The following is an 18,128-nucleotide window of genomic DNA, read 5'->3' on the forward strand; positions in this document are numbered from 1 at the left end:
TAGAATCATAGAATGGTTTGGGTTGGAAAGGACCTTAAAGATCATTTGGTTCCAACCCCCCTGCCATCAGCAGGGACATCTTCCACCAGACCAGGGTGCTCAGAGCTCCATCCAACTTGGCCTTGAACACTGCCAGGGAGGGGGCAGCCACAGCTTCTCTGGGCAACCTGGGCCAGGGCCTCGCCACCCTCATGGGGAAGAATTTCTGCCTAATATCTAATCGAAATTTGCCCTCTTTTAGTTTAGAGCCGTTCCCCCTTGTCCTATCACTGCACACCCTTGTGAAAAGTCCCTCTCCATCCTTCCTGTCGGCCCCTTCAGGTCCTGGCAGCTGCTCTAAGGTCACCCCGCAGCCTTCTCTTCTCCAGGCTGAACAGCCCCAACTCCCTCAGCCTGTCCTCGTAGGAGAGGTGCTCCAGCCCTCTGATCATCTTTGTGGCCCTTCTCTGGACCCGCTCCAACACATCCATGTCCTTCTTATGTTGGGGGCTCCAGAGCTGGATGCAGGACTCCAGGTGGGGTCTCACGAGAGCGGAGTAAAGGGGCAGAATCCCCTCCCTCGCCCTGCTGGCCACGCTTCTCTTGATGCAGCCCAGGATGCGGTTGGCTTTCTGGGCTGCCAGCGCACACTGCCGGCTCATGTTGAGCTTCTCATCCACCAGTACCCCCAAGTCCTTCTCCTCAAGGCTGCTCTTGAGCCACTCTCCATCCAGCCTTTACTTGTGTTTGGGATTGCCCTGACCCATGTGCAGGACCTTGCTCTTGGCCTTGTTGAACTTCATGCGATTCACTCGGGCCCAGCTCTCCAGCCTGCCCAGGTCCCTCTGAATGGCATCCCCTCCCTCCAGCGCGTCAACCCCACCACACAGCTTTGTGTCGTCGGAAAAACTTGCCGAGGGTGCGCTCAGTCCCACTGCCCATGTTGCCGACAAAGACATTAAACAGTGCTTACCCTACCGAATCGAGGGTTAAATCAGCCTCACGAAACCCATCAGCTGCCAGATGTCAACGGCCCCTCTCTCGCAAGGCGCTGGAGCAGCTCCGCTGCACAGAGCCCTCTCTCCATCACCGAAGGCCAAGTTATTAAGAAATTGTTTGCCGACTTCGATTGGCTTGATCATTTATTTCCCAAATTCCTTTTCCCATCATTTACTCATTATACGCTGCCTCATGATGTAAGAGGACATTTATAAGCTTCTGCATATATTGTGCTGGCAAACAGAAACATTCTGCAGCATTTCCTGGGGATCCTCTCATTTATCTATCGGTTATGGGACTGCAGTATTTTTAGGGGCAGAAAAAATTAAAATATCACTCAGACTGACAGCAGCGAAAATGAAGCCGGTATGTGCTTGCAAAGGCTATTTCAGCCTTTAGGTTTCCAAGACTATTTACAAAAAAAAAGCGTGGCAGCATTTCACATCCACGTTATTGCTTTATAATGAGAAAAATTACTAACTACTGCTTAGGCAGAACAGGGACTGTTTTAAAGAGAAAGGCAGCTCAGAGAATGTTTTAATGTGCATAATGTCCTTGATAGTTGTTTAAATGGAAAGTATGTTTAACTCGGGGCCTTCTCGGTTTTAAATGAAATTGAGCAAAGGACAGAGAACAGAAAACAAGTGAAACCAGGGACTGGTCTCTATTCTGCTTTCTTACATCCAGCGCTCAGCCTGTTCAAAAGTAAAATTACAGGGCAATTCAAAAAAGTATGGATATATTAAAAAGATAAATATGCTTACGGTAAAATATTTCTATCAGATTCCCAGGAAACCGAAAGAGACTCAAGAATTATTCCTGTTGAATTATTTCTAGTATCACATAAACAGTAAAAGCTCGAGGAGGTATCCTAAAATTCAGTATTTTACTTGTCACGTGGTTCAACCTAAAGTTGCAGTATTTTCTAATTACGCCAGCTTGGCAAAGAAATCCAAGCAAACTATCTCACTGCGTGTTGTTTTCAACATAGCCTTAACTTAGCGCAGCTTTTGTTCCCAAACTTCTGTAAAGGGAAGAGGGTGGGAGGAGAGAACAGACCTGGGTAAGACGAAAGCTGCTTATTCATTAACTACCCATATGTTAAAACATTTTGCCATATCCTAGGAACTGCGATACACACTGCCTTTTAACATTCAAACGACAAATTTCTTTGGTTTGTTCCCTTTTGCCTGTTAAAAAAGCCCTCTCTCTCACGGTATTTTTCTTTGCTCCTTAAGAAGGGGAAGGGGAAAAGCGCAGCTGAAACTAGAAATTAAAACGGATGCAGGCACAGCCGCTGAGGGTGACTTCGGCAACGCCGACATGTTTACGTTTAACCGCACACATCCACTAATTAGCATTCTCCGAAGCGAGCGGTGCTGGCTGAACGACCTGCTCAGCCTCGCCAGGATCCGGCGGGCGGCTCTGCGGGCCAGCCGCCCCATCCCGGGGGGAGACGCGCTCGCTCCCGCGCCGCATGCACGGCCACGTCCCGATTCCCAGTCCTTCCATCAGGCAAGGCAAGCGACGGCAGAGGAAAGGGGTTATCCAGCTCTCCTGACAATCACAGAATCACAGAATGGTAGGGGTTGGAAGGGACCTCTGGGGGTCACCCAGTCCAACCCCCTGCCGAAGCAGGGTCACCCAGAGCAGGCTGCACAGGACCTTGTCCAGGCGGGTCTGGAATATCTCCAGAGAAGGAGACTCCACAACCTCCCTGGGCAGCCTGTTCCAGTGCTCCGTCACCCTCAGAGTGAAGATGTTCTTCCTCATGTTCAGCTGGAACTTCCTCTGCTTCAGTTTGTGCCCATTGCCCCTTGTCCTGTCGCTGCGCACCACTGAAAAGAGCTTGGCCCCATCCTCCTGACACCCACCCTTCAGATATTTATAAGCATTTATTAGGTCCCCTCGCAGCCTTCTCTTCTTCAGGCTGAACAAGCCCAGCTGACAACACGGTTTTGGGCATGGGAATGAAGAAGACGGAGAGCGAAGGAGCTGCCTGACACGCTGCTTTTCGACTGCTTTATTTCTCAGTATTGCCCTGCACGTTCCCACTCCCACTGCAATTTATCCTCATTTGTATTTTTTCTTCGTAGGAAGAACATGGGTATGTGTTCAGACATCACAAGTACCAAGATTCAAGTGACTTCAACACCGACTGAAACACTCTCAGAAAAAAATAATGATTAGTGATGACCACTTAGCATGGGAGCGTAAATAAATTCCTGTTCTTAAAGTACAGTAGGAGGTCAGCAAATGCTGGGATCCAGAGCCGTGATAAATGTATAACTGAGGAAAAGTTACGGAAAAAACCCACAATTCAAGCTGTGAGGACTTAAAAACTGCAGGAACAGAAATAGATTGTTGAAAGAAATGATCTTTACAAAGCCACACGATAGCTGGATAAACACAGAGCACTATATAAACAGCCAACTCCTGAAAAAAGTTATTTTCCTGTTTCTTGGGTCAGTAAATCCCCTCTTTACTATGCAAATCTCTAAGAGTTTGAATTGTAGAGGTTTTGAGCTTCCCCATTTCCAATCAATGTCTACGCAACCTCTCTGAGTGTACGTCTGCGTAACGCAGACAGTGCAACCTCCGAGAAACGCCTTCCCCCACACCCGAGGCAACGTCAGTGCCGAAATTCTGTAGGAAACGACTCTGGGGCATCCTACGGGCTAGGAAAGAGACTTCAAGGGTGAGTTTAAAACAGCATTTTTGGCTAAAAAGCATGATGAAACATAGCAGGAAGATTGGAGAGGAATATATCAGAGTCAGTTCTGGCCAGTGATGCAAGAACAACGTAGTAAACCAGAAGCTACCGCACAGTTGTAAGAGTGCTGATGGGTTAGAGAGATACACTAACGGAGATAAAATCAAGGAAAAAAACTCCACCATAACTGCATTGCAAAAAGCACAGCGTATTCAAAAAGTCTTAAGGGATCACATAATAAATCCCTGCTGCTCCAAGTTCTTAGTTTACATCCAGCATACCATTACTCCTAGGCCTTCTGGAAATTCTTACAAAACGAAACCAGGGAATTATCTTTTTCCCCAGACTGAAGCTACCAAAAATCAAAAAGTGAAAAAAGGATTGCAAACAACCTATTTAAAACTACCGGTTACATGATAAAAGTTATCAAGCGTCTTACTGCATGGGGTAAAAAGCCTGGAATATTAGTTATCGCACTCTTTTTTGTCTCCACTCATATAAAGACACACACAGAGAATGGAGAAATAATCTACAAACAAACATTTAGAGAAACATCAATACCTACTATTCAGTGTGGAACAACTCCTTATTTTGTTATTAAGCAGCATTCCAGCATTGCTATTGATTGGATATGTGATAGTGAAAGATAAGACGGAAACAGGTATTTTTTAAATGCGAAAATGTCAGAAGAAAACACCATGCATATCTGGTGGGCTTAGGGGAAAAAAATATACGGGTGAGGCTTGTATTTAATAACAAACAGTATAGCTACGTGTTCATAAATGGTAAATAAAAGATAATGAGCAGAAAAAAAATATAAAATCAAGGTTTAAAAAAAATTTTCTCAGAGTAACGACTGCAGCTCAGCAAGCTACGGAGGCAGAGCCTTACTGCAGCCCTCCAGTCAGAAGGCTACAGCTCAGTCTGTCTCTGTCAAGCAGGTCGAGGTTTCGGATATTCTAATCGGTAGCAAGTTTCCTAATCGGAAGCTGCCAGGCAAGAAGCCTTCAACAAAAGCCCTATCCCCAAAAACATAATGAAATTTGAAGCGAGAAATTTTCTAATATTGGCAACATGAAGCAAGATCACAGGTTGGGTTGACAGCTTTATTATGCTCAACTGACAAAAACATTACGCTCTGGTCAGTACTAAAAAGGGTGGTTTTCATGAGCAATATGGAAATATAAAGCACTGGGAAAATCTGCTGAACTCCTACTTTTATCTCCTTGGTGCAGCACATAAGCTGATACATAGAAAAGTCTCCTGGCCCAAGTACAAAATGAGAAATTAATATGAATATCTTGATTTTATACTCGGGTCTCCTGCAGCACCGACTTGGGGGAAACTGCAAGAACCCACTGCCGCAGCTGAACATCCATTTTAGGAAAGAAAAGACGCCAATAACTTCACAGAAATAATACAATTCATTAATAATGATATGATATGATACACAGTAGCACTCGTCAAATGGAAGCCATAATACATTTTACAGCGTCTATCTGAAAAGCATTTGGAGACAGAGTTAATGTATCGATATACAGGCTGTGTGTGTGTGTGTGTGTGTGTGTATGTATATGTATATATATATATATTTGATATGGAGAGGGGGAGAGAGGGAGGAATGGATAGCCAGCCAGATAGGTAGAAACAAGAAAAAAACCACTGAGAATATCTAATAAAGATAAAAGAGGGGTACGAATGACGGAACTCTTTTCTTTCAAACCATGGATATTTAGAGACCACTGCTATAATGACAGGTTATAATTCAAAATTATTGTGAAGTTAACTCAACATAGGCATATTCACTTAGAATTCAAAGCGAAGGAAGGTCTACGAACTGCCATTCAGCAAGTCTTTTCTGAAGGACAGAAGTTTGGTTAGGTCAAAGTCAACACCAACGTCACTGGAAGCATGATTTTAAACAGCAGGAGAAAGAAGACCACCAAGTGATTGAGCTGTATCACGTTTACCAAATTCACCCCTCCAGACAAAGGACTACAAAGCATCTGCACAGAGGCAAAGCGGACAAACTCTGGAAGTTAGGGAAGTTGTAAGAGATTCCTTTACAGACCATGTTCTCAAGAAAGATGTTGGCAGTATACATTAAAGCTGCGACTGAAAGGTTGCTTTATGGTAAGAAAGACAGTAAGAAAGGTGCAAAATATAAAGCAAATGTAGAACACTGATTATTCCTGTTGCTATACATCATGTTTAGAACAGCAGTCTATCTCAGCAGTATTTTCACAGAATCACAGAATGTTCGGGGTTGGAAGGGACCTCTGGAGGTCATCTAGTCCAACCCCCCTGCCGAAGCAGGGTCACCTTGAGCAGGCTGCACAGGACCTCGTCCAGGCGGGTCTTGAATATCTCCAGAGAAGGAGACTCTGCAACCTCCCTGGGCAGCCTGGGCCAGTGCTCCATCAATTTTGTACTGCAATGGACAATTTCGAGAAACCCACCGGTACTACGTGAGCCCAACAAGGAAAGCACCCATCGCACTTCATCAACCAGTTCCACTCAGTCAGCTCCGTGCTGGAACTAACTCCTTTTCTTCAGGGGAACCATGACAAAAGGTTTGCTGAGCTTTCCCTGCACCTCCCCTGAGCACTCAGAGCATCGTACCATCAGCGAAAACCATCTCCTGCTTTGCTGGATCCAGCCTCAAGTCTTCAGACACCGCACCTACATCACTGCTATTTGAGTCTGAAAGACATGAAAGAACGCAGGACTAATGCGCGGAGAGTAAACACGTCTGCTCTAGCGAATGCGAACTTCTAAACACACGAGGTGAGAGGAGAATCATCCTCCGGTTATGAAATTCTTGCTGATACAGTCACGCAAGATCGAAGAAAGCAAACAGGCTGATAACTTAAAGCAAATAGAAACAAAAGTGTTCAAACTGCTAAAATACGTCGTAGGGAATAAAAATGTTTCTAGTTATTCTGCTGCTTTATAATAGTCCCCCTCTGTTATCTACATCTTGCAAACTACAGTTTACCAAAAACCATAGTAAACAGTCTCTGATTATTTAGTCGTTGAGATTTGAAAAGGTAAACAAGACTCTGAAGCATCTGAACAAAGGCGGAACTCGCACTGTTTGCATCTTCGCACTTCTGTTCGGTACAAACACCTACAAAAAAGCCAATACTTGGCTGGGAAACTGAACCGCGTATCATCTTTTCTGAGTGCTGGGGCTATCACTGCAAAGCACGTCGGCCCATTCTAAGCCTCGAATAGAAAAAAGGGAGAGATCATTAAATTATAATTTCCCCACACAATTGGCATAAGCATTTCCTACCAACAGGATTAGTGGGAACGCAAGATCCCCGAATAAAGCTGCTCAGCAGTGAGGAAGGCAGTTTAGTGTCTAGCAAATTTGATTTTTCTGAAAATCCTGACACATCATAATAGCGAAATCCTATTTACTGTAGCAAGCAGGATGGATAATACTATTTAACACCTGGTATAGTATGTGCCATCAGCTCACAGCTTTGTGCTCGGCGTGTGCTCATCTTACCTTAAGGTTAATGCTCCTTGACAGCCTACATGGTAAGTAGAATCTTCAAATTAAGTGCCGAACCTCTGATTTGCAAATCCTGCCTCAAAATTTAAGTCATGAAAAAATGGCTGCAGATAAGAGGATCACATTTCGAGAACTTATGTCTGTATTCTCAGGCTCCCATCTGGCAGTGAGCCCTGTGTGGTGCAGGAGTCGCCGCACACAAAGGCCGCTGAAGCCAGCGTGGACATGCACAGAAATGACAGAATCTGCAAGGAAGAACTATCCGGGCAGTAACTTGTTGACTGCTAACTCTGTAGCGTAGCCAGCGTCCTGCTGACACCCCAAACACTAGGAGAATAATTTTATTACCCTACTCTGTATGCATATTCATAGAATCATGGAATGGTTTGGGTGGAAGGGACTTGTCCAGGTCCCTCTGGATGCCATCCTTTCCCTCCAGCGTGTCGACTGCACCACACAGCTTGGTGTCATTGGCAAAACCGCTGAGGGTGCGCTCGATCCTGCTGTCCATGTCACCAACAAAGTTGTCCAACAGCACCGATCCCAAAACTGACCAAGAAGGAACACCTCTCGTCACTGATCTCCACTCGGACATCACGCTGTTGACTGCAACTCTTGGTGGATAGGGAATTGGCTGGATGGTCACACTCCGAGTGGTCCATCCACCAAATCCATGTCTCTCCAACTCAGCGACAAGGATTATTCACATGCATACAGCATCACAGAATGGCAGGGCTTGGAAGGGATCTCTGTGGGTCATCTAGTCCAAACTCCCGCCAAAGCAGGGTCACCCAGAGCAGGCTGCACAGGACCTTGTCCAGGCAGGTCTTGAATATCTCCAGAGAAGGAGACTCCACAACCTCCCTGGGAAGCCTGGGCCAGGGCTCCTTCACCCTCAGAGGGAAGAAGTTCTTCCTCATGTTCAGCTGGAACTTCCTCTGCTTCAGTTTGTGCCCGTTGCCCCTTGTCCTGTTGCTGGGCACCACTGGAAAGAGTCTGGCCCTGTCCTCCTCACACCCACCCTGCAGATATTTAGAAGCATTTCTAAGGTCCCCTCTCAGCCTTCTCTTCTTCAGGCTAAACAAGCCCAGCTCCCTCAGCCTTTCCTCATAGGAGAGATGCTCCAGTCCCCTCACCATCCTCGCAGCCCTGCGCTGGACTCTCTCCAGTAGCTCCTCATCTTTCTTGAACTGGGGAGCCCAGAACTGGACACAGCACTGCAGATGGGGCCTCACCAGGGCAGAGTAGAGGGGGAGGAGATCCCCTCTCAACCTGCTGGCCACACTCTTCTTAATGCACCCCAGGATCCCATTGGCCTTCGTGGCAACCAGGGCACACTGCTGGCTCCTACTGCTCAATACTTACTGAAAATATTTCTAGGAAACTCACAAGCATAGAAACTTAGCTTGAGTGCAAAACATCCTGATTAATATGGGGATACATATCTTGCTCATTCGCACTGATAAACTAAATAGTTGTGTCATACAGCAGTGAATTAAAATTAATTTCCTTCTGCTCCTATGACTAGGGGCATGATTCTGATAATGATGCATGATAGTATTGTGAAGCAGTGCAACATAAAAATAGTTGGATTTGCTGAAGAAGATTTGAACTAGGGAGTGTTGCATCATTCTCAAAGCGACAGAAGCACGCACAGACACTGCTTGTCGTGAGTACGATGCCAAAACCAGAAGCAGGAGATGACCTGGGTCATGCTTCCTGCAGAGCAAAGATACTCTAAAGCAAAAGCAACCTGGGGCAGGAACGACAGGGGTCAGCTGCTCTATAGACAAAGGGAACGCAACTGCTGATGTTGACAAACCCACACATGGCAGGGACATTAGGGATCCAAGTTATGAAGTCTATAGGCACCGCAGCTTGGCTTTGACATGGAAACCAGTGGCACAACGGAAGGATGACTAACTTGGAGAAGCTGAAGAGAACAATGATGAATAAAACAGGACAAGTGTGTGACTCCGTGTGTGTGGATACACACAAGGGTGTTAGGGAAAGGGGCCATAGGATTGTTCTTCCAGGTAGCAAGCTGCTCAGTCTGCCTGAGATGGCAGTTTTCCTTTTTCTTGCTCCATTGTAAAAGAAAAATCAAATGGTTTAAAACACCACTAATGCCACCTTATTATAGTAAATCACAGAATCACAGAATGCTAGAGGTTGTAAGGGACCTCTGGGGGTCATCTAGTCCAACCCCCCTGCCAAAGCAGGGTCACCCACAGCAGGCTGCACAGGACCTTGTCCAGGCAGGTCTTGAGTATCTCCAGAGAAGGAGACTCCATAGACCCTCTGAGCAACCCGTTCCATGGCTCCATCGCCCTCAGAGTGAAGAAGTTCTTCCTCATGTTCAGACGGAACTTCCCATGCTTCAGTTTGTGCCTGTTGCCCCTTGTCCTGTTGCTGGGCACCACTGAAAAGAGTCTGACCCTGTCCTCCTCACACCCACCCTGCAGATATTTAGAGGCATTTCTAAGGTCCCCTCTCAGCCTTCTCTTCGCCAGGCTGAACAAGCCCAGCTCCCTCAGCCTTTCCTCGTAGGAGAGATGCTCCAGTCCCCTCACCATCCTCGTAGCCCTCCGCTGGTCTCTCTCCAGTAGCTCCTCATCTTTCTGGAACTGGGGAGCCCAGAACTGGACGCAGTACCTCAGATGGGGCCTCACCGGGGCAGAGTACAGGGGGAGGAGAACATAATGTAGACATTCTAGGGTACAAGTGTCAGTGATTTGAATGCTGCAATCTCTGGGTTTTTTTCGCTGTAGTCAAGAAGCACCATAAGCCCGTAAGCACACTATGAAAAAAACACTGACAAATTTTACTCACAGCTTAATGTGCCAGCTCCTAAATAACGGCTTTACATCCTAGTCAGATATACAGTACGAGAAGGTTGTTCTTTAACTCCTTTGTTAAACTATCTCATTTCGCTTTGCTGCTGTGGAGCATGTAATAACTCATAGCTTATGTGCTATCTCTGACCTAGAAACACTGGCAGCTGTTAGGGGAATCGCTGGGTTTTTGGAAAGTATCAAAAGGTTTTTAGCACATAAACCAAATTTATGAACAGATATTGCCCTGGAGAATAGAATTGTTTATGTTTTAGTATCACAGCTGTCACTGGTGCACAGTTATTTCGTCCTGTATTAATCTCCTGAAAAGGTTGAGCATCTTCACTCAGCCACTGAAATATTTCATAATTGACAGACTTCATCTGGCACTGAATATGTATAATAATTTTCCCCATAAGGAGCATACTGCGCTGACACTAATCTGTTCTGTTGTCATCTCCCTTTATTATCAACGTCTGCATTGTTTTCTCAGCAGCACTGAAGAACACAAATACGCAGCTTCTAATTGAAAAAGCTAAGTAATCAAAAAGCCAATTAATCATACAGATGAGCTCTGACACTCCATGATGCAACAGACAGAAATGCCACACACGCATAACTGAAGTATTTTTAAAGTGTGCTTATTTGATGTAAGAATGATCTGAGAATGTAATTAGCGTTCTTTGTCACAGGTGACAGACTCGTAGGGCGCATTTCTTCATACTGACAGTACTTCTCTGAGCTCCACTTGCTCCGCTCCCACCTTGCCTCCCATTCTGACCTCTCCTCTGCTGAACAGCCCATACTCCAACTTTGTGCACCTTTCAGGGAAACCAGCACAAGTTTAGGAACAAATAAGCAGCCTACTCTTGTGCTCTGCCATTTCCAGAGCTTGAGGCTTTGCCAGACGTTCCTTTTTTTCTTAAACCTCTATTTCCATCCCAACGCTCAAAAATCACCAATTCTGAAAACCACGAATGACCTTAATAACGGTTGCAGGCACCAGCCTCCGTGAAGAAGGATTGCAGCAGACACAACCTCTCAGCTTTTGCAGGTTTTCATTCTGTAATCTCCACATCTCTGAAGAAGTTCAGAGTCACAGAGTTCACCTCCTTTCAAAGCTCGACCAGCTCCTTCTTGTGTAGAAGAGATACGCACGCGTACGTCAAAAACAAACCGGGTGAGAACCTGGCAAAGCAAAGGCTCCTTAGCTCACAAATAAAATATCAGAATGAACAGACAAGTCTCAGTATCACGAGAGCTCGACTCTGAAGACAGAGCAAACATCGTCCATGGCATGAGACAGTCGATTCAGAACTGCCTGCTGTACTCCTGGAGACTCCCAAGTCCAAGAAGAGAAAGGAAGAGATGGCAGAGTTCACCTATTTCACAGCACGTGAGGGACGACGCTTCAGCAGTACTCAACCACCGTTTATTTAAAGTTCATGAACTCACTTGCATGAAACAATGATATATTCACAAGCATGTTATCATGCGATTCCACACTGGAAGTCTTCACTTAACAGGAGCAAGTGCAGGCACTTTATCCATGACCTACTTTAACATTAAAAGTAACTAAAAATAAAATCTTATTTGCTGCCTAGCACCATAACAAGGTAAAAGAAAAGCTTTGAAAGAATCATGGTTTATCACCCCACCCTTGCCGTAAATTACTGCAGTACTACTCGCATCGTAACGATAAAATGGAAGGCCGATAACTAAAAGCAGAAGCACAACCACTCCGTAAGAAGCCAGCTGGGATGAGAGAATGCAGACACTGCTTTTGCCTCCAACACCAGTTATTTGAGAATAAGGAAGGTACTCCGTGGGGGTTTTTTGGTGAAGGAATTTAATTTTTAGCTGTTTAAATAATGCAGTTTTAGAATCATTAAACTAATTTACCCTCATCCTTTCAAACTATTTTTCATTGCCAAGAACATGACTTCATTAATGTCATCTTCAAAAAGGTAGGACAAAACACTGAGACAGTATCTGATATGCCCTCCATTTAAAATATTCATTAAGACCAATTATATACACTGATAATTCATGCAACATGCTCTTCCTCCTAATCCATAAAAACAAGGGGTTTTTATTCTACCCTGCTAAGCTTCATAAATGAATATACATCATATTAATACAGTTTTCAAAACTAACTAAAAAAAATATCAAAATTAATCAACAATAGGTAGGCTCAGGAAGAAGGCAGAGCGGGAAAGGAGGCAAATGTATTCAGGTTGAAGGTTACAACCAACCTGGGATCTACAAAACAAAGACAGCAGTAATTATTCGAAATTAACATCCTGTAAAATAATACTCTATAAAGAATAAGAATGTTAACAGCAATGTTGAAACATTTCTTATTAAATACATTGTAAGCACTTCACACAGCTTGCCAAACTGTTCTATACGGTTTAGTTCTCGGTCTACTGTGAAAAAAGACACAGAAGTGCGTTTTCAACATGGTATAAACAACTTGCAACGAACATTAAACTCCCCGTGGACTGCTGACTCCTGGAGGAACCACCACCTCCACCCAACGAAAGCAACTGTGGACTGCAGCGGAAGCAGAAAGTCACTATATATTCTCACACTTCACGTGCAGCTTTAAGATGACTTGGTGATACTCATTCACTTACACTGGCTCTTCATCAGTGCTGGTATAAAAGCAACCTCGTTAGGATTGTTTCCATGGATGTAACTACTGTGACTTGAAATCTCACTGCAAATGTGAGAACTTCGTAAAGAAAATATTCTCAGCGCTAAAGCCTCCATATCTTGTCAATATTAAGCCAGAAACAGTAGCAATTAATACCAAAAAAAACCCCTCTGGCCACAGTTTTCATCTTTATCTCCTTAGCAAAGTCATCTTTAATGGCAAAACACGACCAGAAAGTCAGCAGCAGGAACGAACGGAGAACTCGTCATTAACAGGGAAAGCAGGCTCACCCTTTCCTCCAGCCGAGCCAGCTGCTCCTTGTAGTAGGCATCATGCTTCTTCAGCTCTCGGTCCTTCTCTTCCAGCTGCTTGGCCTAAAAAAAGAAAGAGAAAGATAAAACCGGACCCAGAGCGAGCAAAGCAAAACGTCTACCAGAAATTGTTGCAGTAAGGAATACACAGCGATTGAGAACTGCAGCCTATTAGGATCTGCCAAACAGCACGTTAATAAGATGATGATTGCTGCATTGAAAATGTAACGAGATTGCCTATTGTACTGGGTTTTTTCCTCCCCTCCTCGACAGCTGTGCCACAGTTTCTCCAAATGTATTTGGAGATGTCACGAAGATGGGGCCCAGCGTATCCTGCTGAGTGTAATTTTTTTTTTTTTTTTTAATTAACTTTGCAGATCACTTCTGAACTTTGGGAAAAAAAAATACACGCAGAGCCTGAAAATTTAACTTTATTCGTTAAGTGTTACTGAGTGGACATTTTGACACAAGAATAGCTGAACTCGCATTGCGTATTTGTAGGCGGTGGTAAAAAGGATTTTTCTGAAGTAGCTGATTTTTCTCTAAAACCCCAATTCAGCAATGTATTTAGCATGTGCCTAATTCTAAACACATGAATGTTTGGAAAGAATCAAATGCTTACATATTTACCAAAGCAAATCTAAAAAGTACATCTAAAACTCTTGTCCTCTTTAATTAGTAATTATTCCCCTGGAAACTCCTACATCAGCTGAAGTATCCAACTAAGTAAGCTGAAACCCTTTATTGTACGATCACTCCCATGTCCAGCAACCTAAAATAATACAGAATAATTCTGAACATCTATCTTTTGAATACTAGTATGGCTAGAGTATTCATTTACAAGGCATTGCTTCCAGCACTATTGAGCAAGTTGACTTTTTTTGGCTTTTCATCTGTAGTATGTACCAACAGGCAGGATTAAGGGGACTTATTAAGAATTATAAAATACATTAAGAGAGCACACACGCACACAGAATATGTGCAAAGCTCCAAGTCCTCCAGAGGAAACAGTAGACAAGTAATTTTTAACAAGCTATGGAGGATTTAACTCCTAAATCATCAGCGCAAATTCATTCCAGGCTCATAATGTTTTAATAATAAAATATCTTTAGCGAATGATAATCAACTACCAGCGGTCATTACCACAACTGCCTCTTCAACATCAGTCATTTACCTCTAACCTGTTATTTTCCACCCCGGGACTGATACTGCAAAGCCACCTGCTTAAAGTTCCTCTTTTGCCAGCATCACTGTGAAAGGAGAAATTGTTGTGCTCTTACTGCTAAAGGTGGTGTCTCCAGGTCCTGCTCATAGAAGCACGCCAGAAAACCTGCACCACACACCTGTACAGAAACAGGACTGCATTCTCTTTGTCAAGATTGGTTCTTTTTTTTTTTTTTTTTTTCAAATAGACAACAAATAAGATAAAAACTTTGGATTTTTGGTTGTTCCTTACTTCACTACTTACCTTTTTTTCTATATCCTGAAGCATGTAAAAAAATCAAAATGTCAAATTAAATTTATTACATAATGACAAATAGAAAGAATGTACAAAAATGCACACGTCAGGCATGTCTGTCATCCAGAACAATGCAGAAAACTACTTAGAAATTGGGGGGTTTATTCACGCAACTTCACCAAAAAATACCCCTACTCATCCAAAAAGCACACAGCCATATGTTAATTCCACTTGGACGAACCAAACCTTGCCCTCTGCCAACCACCCCATCTTCAGTATAGTGCCATGGAGCACATGCTCCAGCCCTGTCCACCACCGCCTACATCAGCCTTTAGTCAATAACTACAGATTTTTCCAAAGCTGATTACACTAAATATTCTCCAGGCTATCCACCAGGCTTTGTATTGATCGTGGTTTTGCTTTTTCTAGGTAATTCCTGTATGAGCTCCCAGACCTGGTGGTTACAGAAACAGCTGAAAACTCACTGCAGGTCGTGCCTCCCCAAAACCATCCTCTCCCAAAGACCTAACAGAATACTTCAGTGCATTATCATAGCTACCCATACGTTAATATTTTATGTCTAACCACCTCACGATCCCTGAAATATCTGCAAACTCAAGACCATTCCTTTTCTGCAAGTGGAGTTAAATAGGCCAGTGACAAAGAAAATGTAAAATTAATGTTCCATAATGCTCATGAGAACGCATTTAGTTCGAATATCAAAGAACAAATTTTTTAGTTCTTGGAATTCAACAGTGTTTCACAAGATTCGATAGATGACCTGAAATCAAGCAGCAAATCTGACTTTAGAAAGCCAGTAAGATATAATAAAACCAATGCAAGAGCATCATGAGTTAATTCATGATGCCCCATTTCTGACGGTTCACAAGGGCAGAAATTGTCTGGGTGTAAAACCAGAAGAGGTCAAGGGCACACTCATGATGGAGGAGACGAAATCCATCCTCTCCTCCAGGGCCAGCTAATCACGTAGCATCTGTCCTCTCCATCTCACAAAAATAAACATAAGCAGGAGATTAGCTGCTCCTTCCTCTCAGAGAAAAGTGAGCAGTGAAAGAATGAGGCAACCTTCACAACCGCTGCAAACCATTTTATGAAGATGACAAATTCCCTGAGGTTCAACCCAAAAATCCCTTGCCAAACTTCTCACACAACAATGCTAAAAACATCGATGACATTTAACACCACGTGTAGCTGAAGACTGCACCATGCTACAGCTGCACTTCTAATTCATGTAAATCACAGAATCATTATGGTTGGAAAAGACCTCTAAGATCATCAAGTTCAACTGTCAACCCAACACCACCATGGTTCCACCCACATAACTATAGTTTAATATTCAAATACTGGTGTTGCTACTATTGCTTTTCATTTCAAAAATTGACTAGGACACATTCACATCTAGCCTATAGAAAATTAAAAGAAAAAGAATTGTGGACATCTGGATTCTTTTTTCATTCAAACTCCTCACAGGTGAGTTAGAGCTGGCATGGATGTTAGCTCTGAAAGTGTTTGGAAACTTCCAAGCAGTTTCAACTGGATCAAGATAAGCTCTCATTGACTGATGTCTAGGAAAAGAATAGTATTCCTAGAAAAGTGCCCAAAAGACCCCTTAAAAGGACATCACAAGTTGCCCAAAACATTTCATAAAATAGAAATATAGAGCATGGAAGACATGAAAGCTGAACGAAAAGTACTAACAGTTCCCAAATCACAGCGTACTTCTCAGAACATCTCTATAACAGAGGACCCCAACTAGAAAATACCATTATTAAAAAATGACAACTTCAAAACTTCTAGAATGTTGATTTTGACTAAATTGCCATGAGATACTCTTGGTAGCAAAGCATGCTTCAGCTCTAGCACTACAGATAAACTATATCTGTTTAAGCTGGATCGTTTAAGACAGTGCATCTTCAAGTCAGACGCCTGGTATTATCCACTTATATGGGTCAGCATAATTACAGCAAGAAATGCTAACATCTTGGATTCAATAGAATTTGTGTCATGAAACATCCACATTTATACAAAAAATTGAGCACAGGCAGGTAAAAAAATACAATTCTATTAGAAAATACTGCTTCTGAGATCCACATCTGCTAATCTGCAATTGTAGCTCACACACATACAATTAATCCTGAGACAGTCTGGCACTGACAAAACTATCCAGCAGACCTGCACGCGGCTCCGAGCTTAAATTCTTTTCAGCTGTGTCACGCTTGCTGACCAAATACTATCCAAAAAGAGAAATGGATTTATTTAACGGTATCAGATCACTAAATTTATACATATGAAAGATAATACGAGAGGGGAATGCAAATAACATTTGTCCCAAGCATATCCATCTGAATGCATTTTTTTGCCCCAGAAAGTTTGTTTTCCTCTGGAAAGCTTCTTAGCTTTTTTGGGTTGGTTTTTTGGGTTTAGTTCCCTGCTCCCCGAGACAGTTAGTGATCAAAACAGATGGATTTTACTGCACTAAAGATAACAGGGCCAAATAGCATATAGTCATGCTGCTTATTGCCCTGATCCTCTCAAAGCTTTTATATCACTGATACAGTAGAAAAGTTAGATTATAAGAATACTAAATAATACCTTTATCCAAAGGTTTGCTCCCCTATATTGTGAAAGTAACTGAAAGATTTGGTAGGCCAGTAACAAACTCGGGGAAAAAAGTTTCTTCCAGATAGCTACCACCTCTGGCATTTCTACAGTAACGCAGACATAGCAAAGTTTAAAAAAAAATCCAAAAAACTACTTATTCATACAGCAAACAATATAAATATGCCAGGAGAATTCACTGCAGAAATAAAAACCTGTAAGGTAATATTATATTTATGGGGCCGCAGCAACGTGATCCCAGTGAATATCAATTAGCTGTAACAAAATAATTAACAGTAGCCATGTATTCAATTAGCTGAATGCTGCACTTCAGTTGTAAATGAGATATTGGAACAGGTTCATTGCTTCTTCACCAAGTAACTCTAATAAACAAAGCATTTGCTTGGGTGTTCTTTAGAAAGCACAGCTTCAGAAGGTCACCTTTGAGAGGCAGCCCATCTTCCCAAGGCTACCCAAAATGAAAATCCAAAAATTGATCACTAATAGTAAACACAGGTTCTTCGGAATCGCTAGGAAGCTGGACCACGATTTAAAGGCCAACCTGGGTTTCATTTTCTACAGTAGCGCCTGGATTTAGCACAGCACTGGTAGGAGTTTCCATCACTGGAGAGATGGATGTCTACAAAAAATTCCCCGAGCGTCAACTCATACATGGCTGCAGGGACACTCACAGAGCAGGCCTGTGACAAAGCCGAACCCTTCTCATGCTGGATACAACAGCTAGACGTTAATTTTGTGCTTTGTAAGGTAGAACAGAGCAAAGTCGCAACCAACTGAAAACACATACTTAATATTATCTTTAAAAAATGAATAGAGGAATCCAGTTAGCTGGATACAGCAAGGTTCGAGGTGCAGGCAGTCTATAATTGCTACTCTTTAAGGAGTTGCCCAGGATAAACCATTATCAGGTAGTTTAGAAGAAGTTTGTTGGCAGATATCAACATCAGGTCTTAATGCACTTGGCAGTCCCAGGTTTACAGTTGCCCCTCGGTGCAGACTGTAAGCTCCAAA

At 43.2% G+C, this 18,128-nt stretch overlaps 1 protein-coding gene across 2 annotated transcripts in view; it reads right to left on the reverse strand.

The window, feature by feature from the left end:
• CHCHD3 (coiled-coil-helix-coiled-coil-helix domain containing 3) overlaps positions 1 to 18,128 on the reverse strand; it is a 179,173-nt gene that overhangs the window by 58,187 nt on the left and 102,858 nt on the right. For both annotated transcript variants that reach the window (XM_075428453.1, XM_075428452.1), the window contains exon 5: positions 12,998 to 13,081. In XM_075428453.1, the coding sequence (XP_075284568.1) occupies positions 12,998 to 13,081 (84 nt within the window). The remainder of the gene's footprint in view (positions 1 to 12,997; positions 13,082 to 18,128) is intronic.

This window comes from Opisthocomus hoazin, chromosome 8 (genome assembly GCF_030867145.1).
Source record: "Opisthocomus hoazin isolate bOpiHoa1 chromosome 8, bOpiHoa1.hap1, whole genome shotgun sequence".
Lineage (NCBI taxonomy): Eukaryota > Metazoa > Chordata > Aves > Opisthocomiformes > Opisthocomidae > Opisthocomus > Opisthocomus hoazin.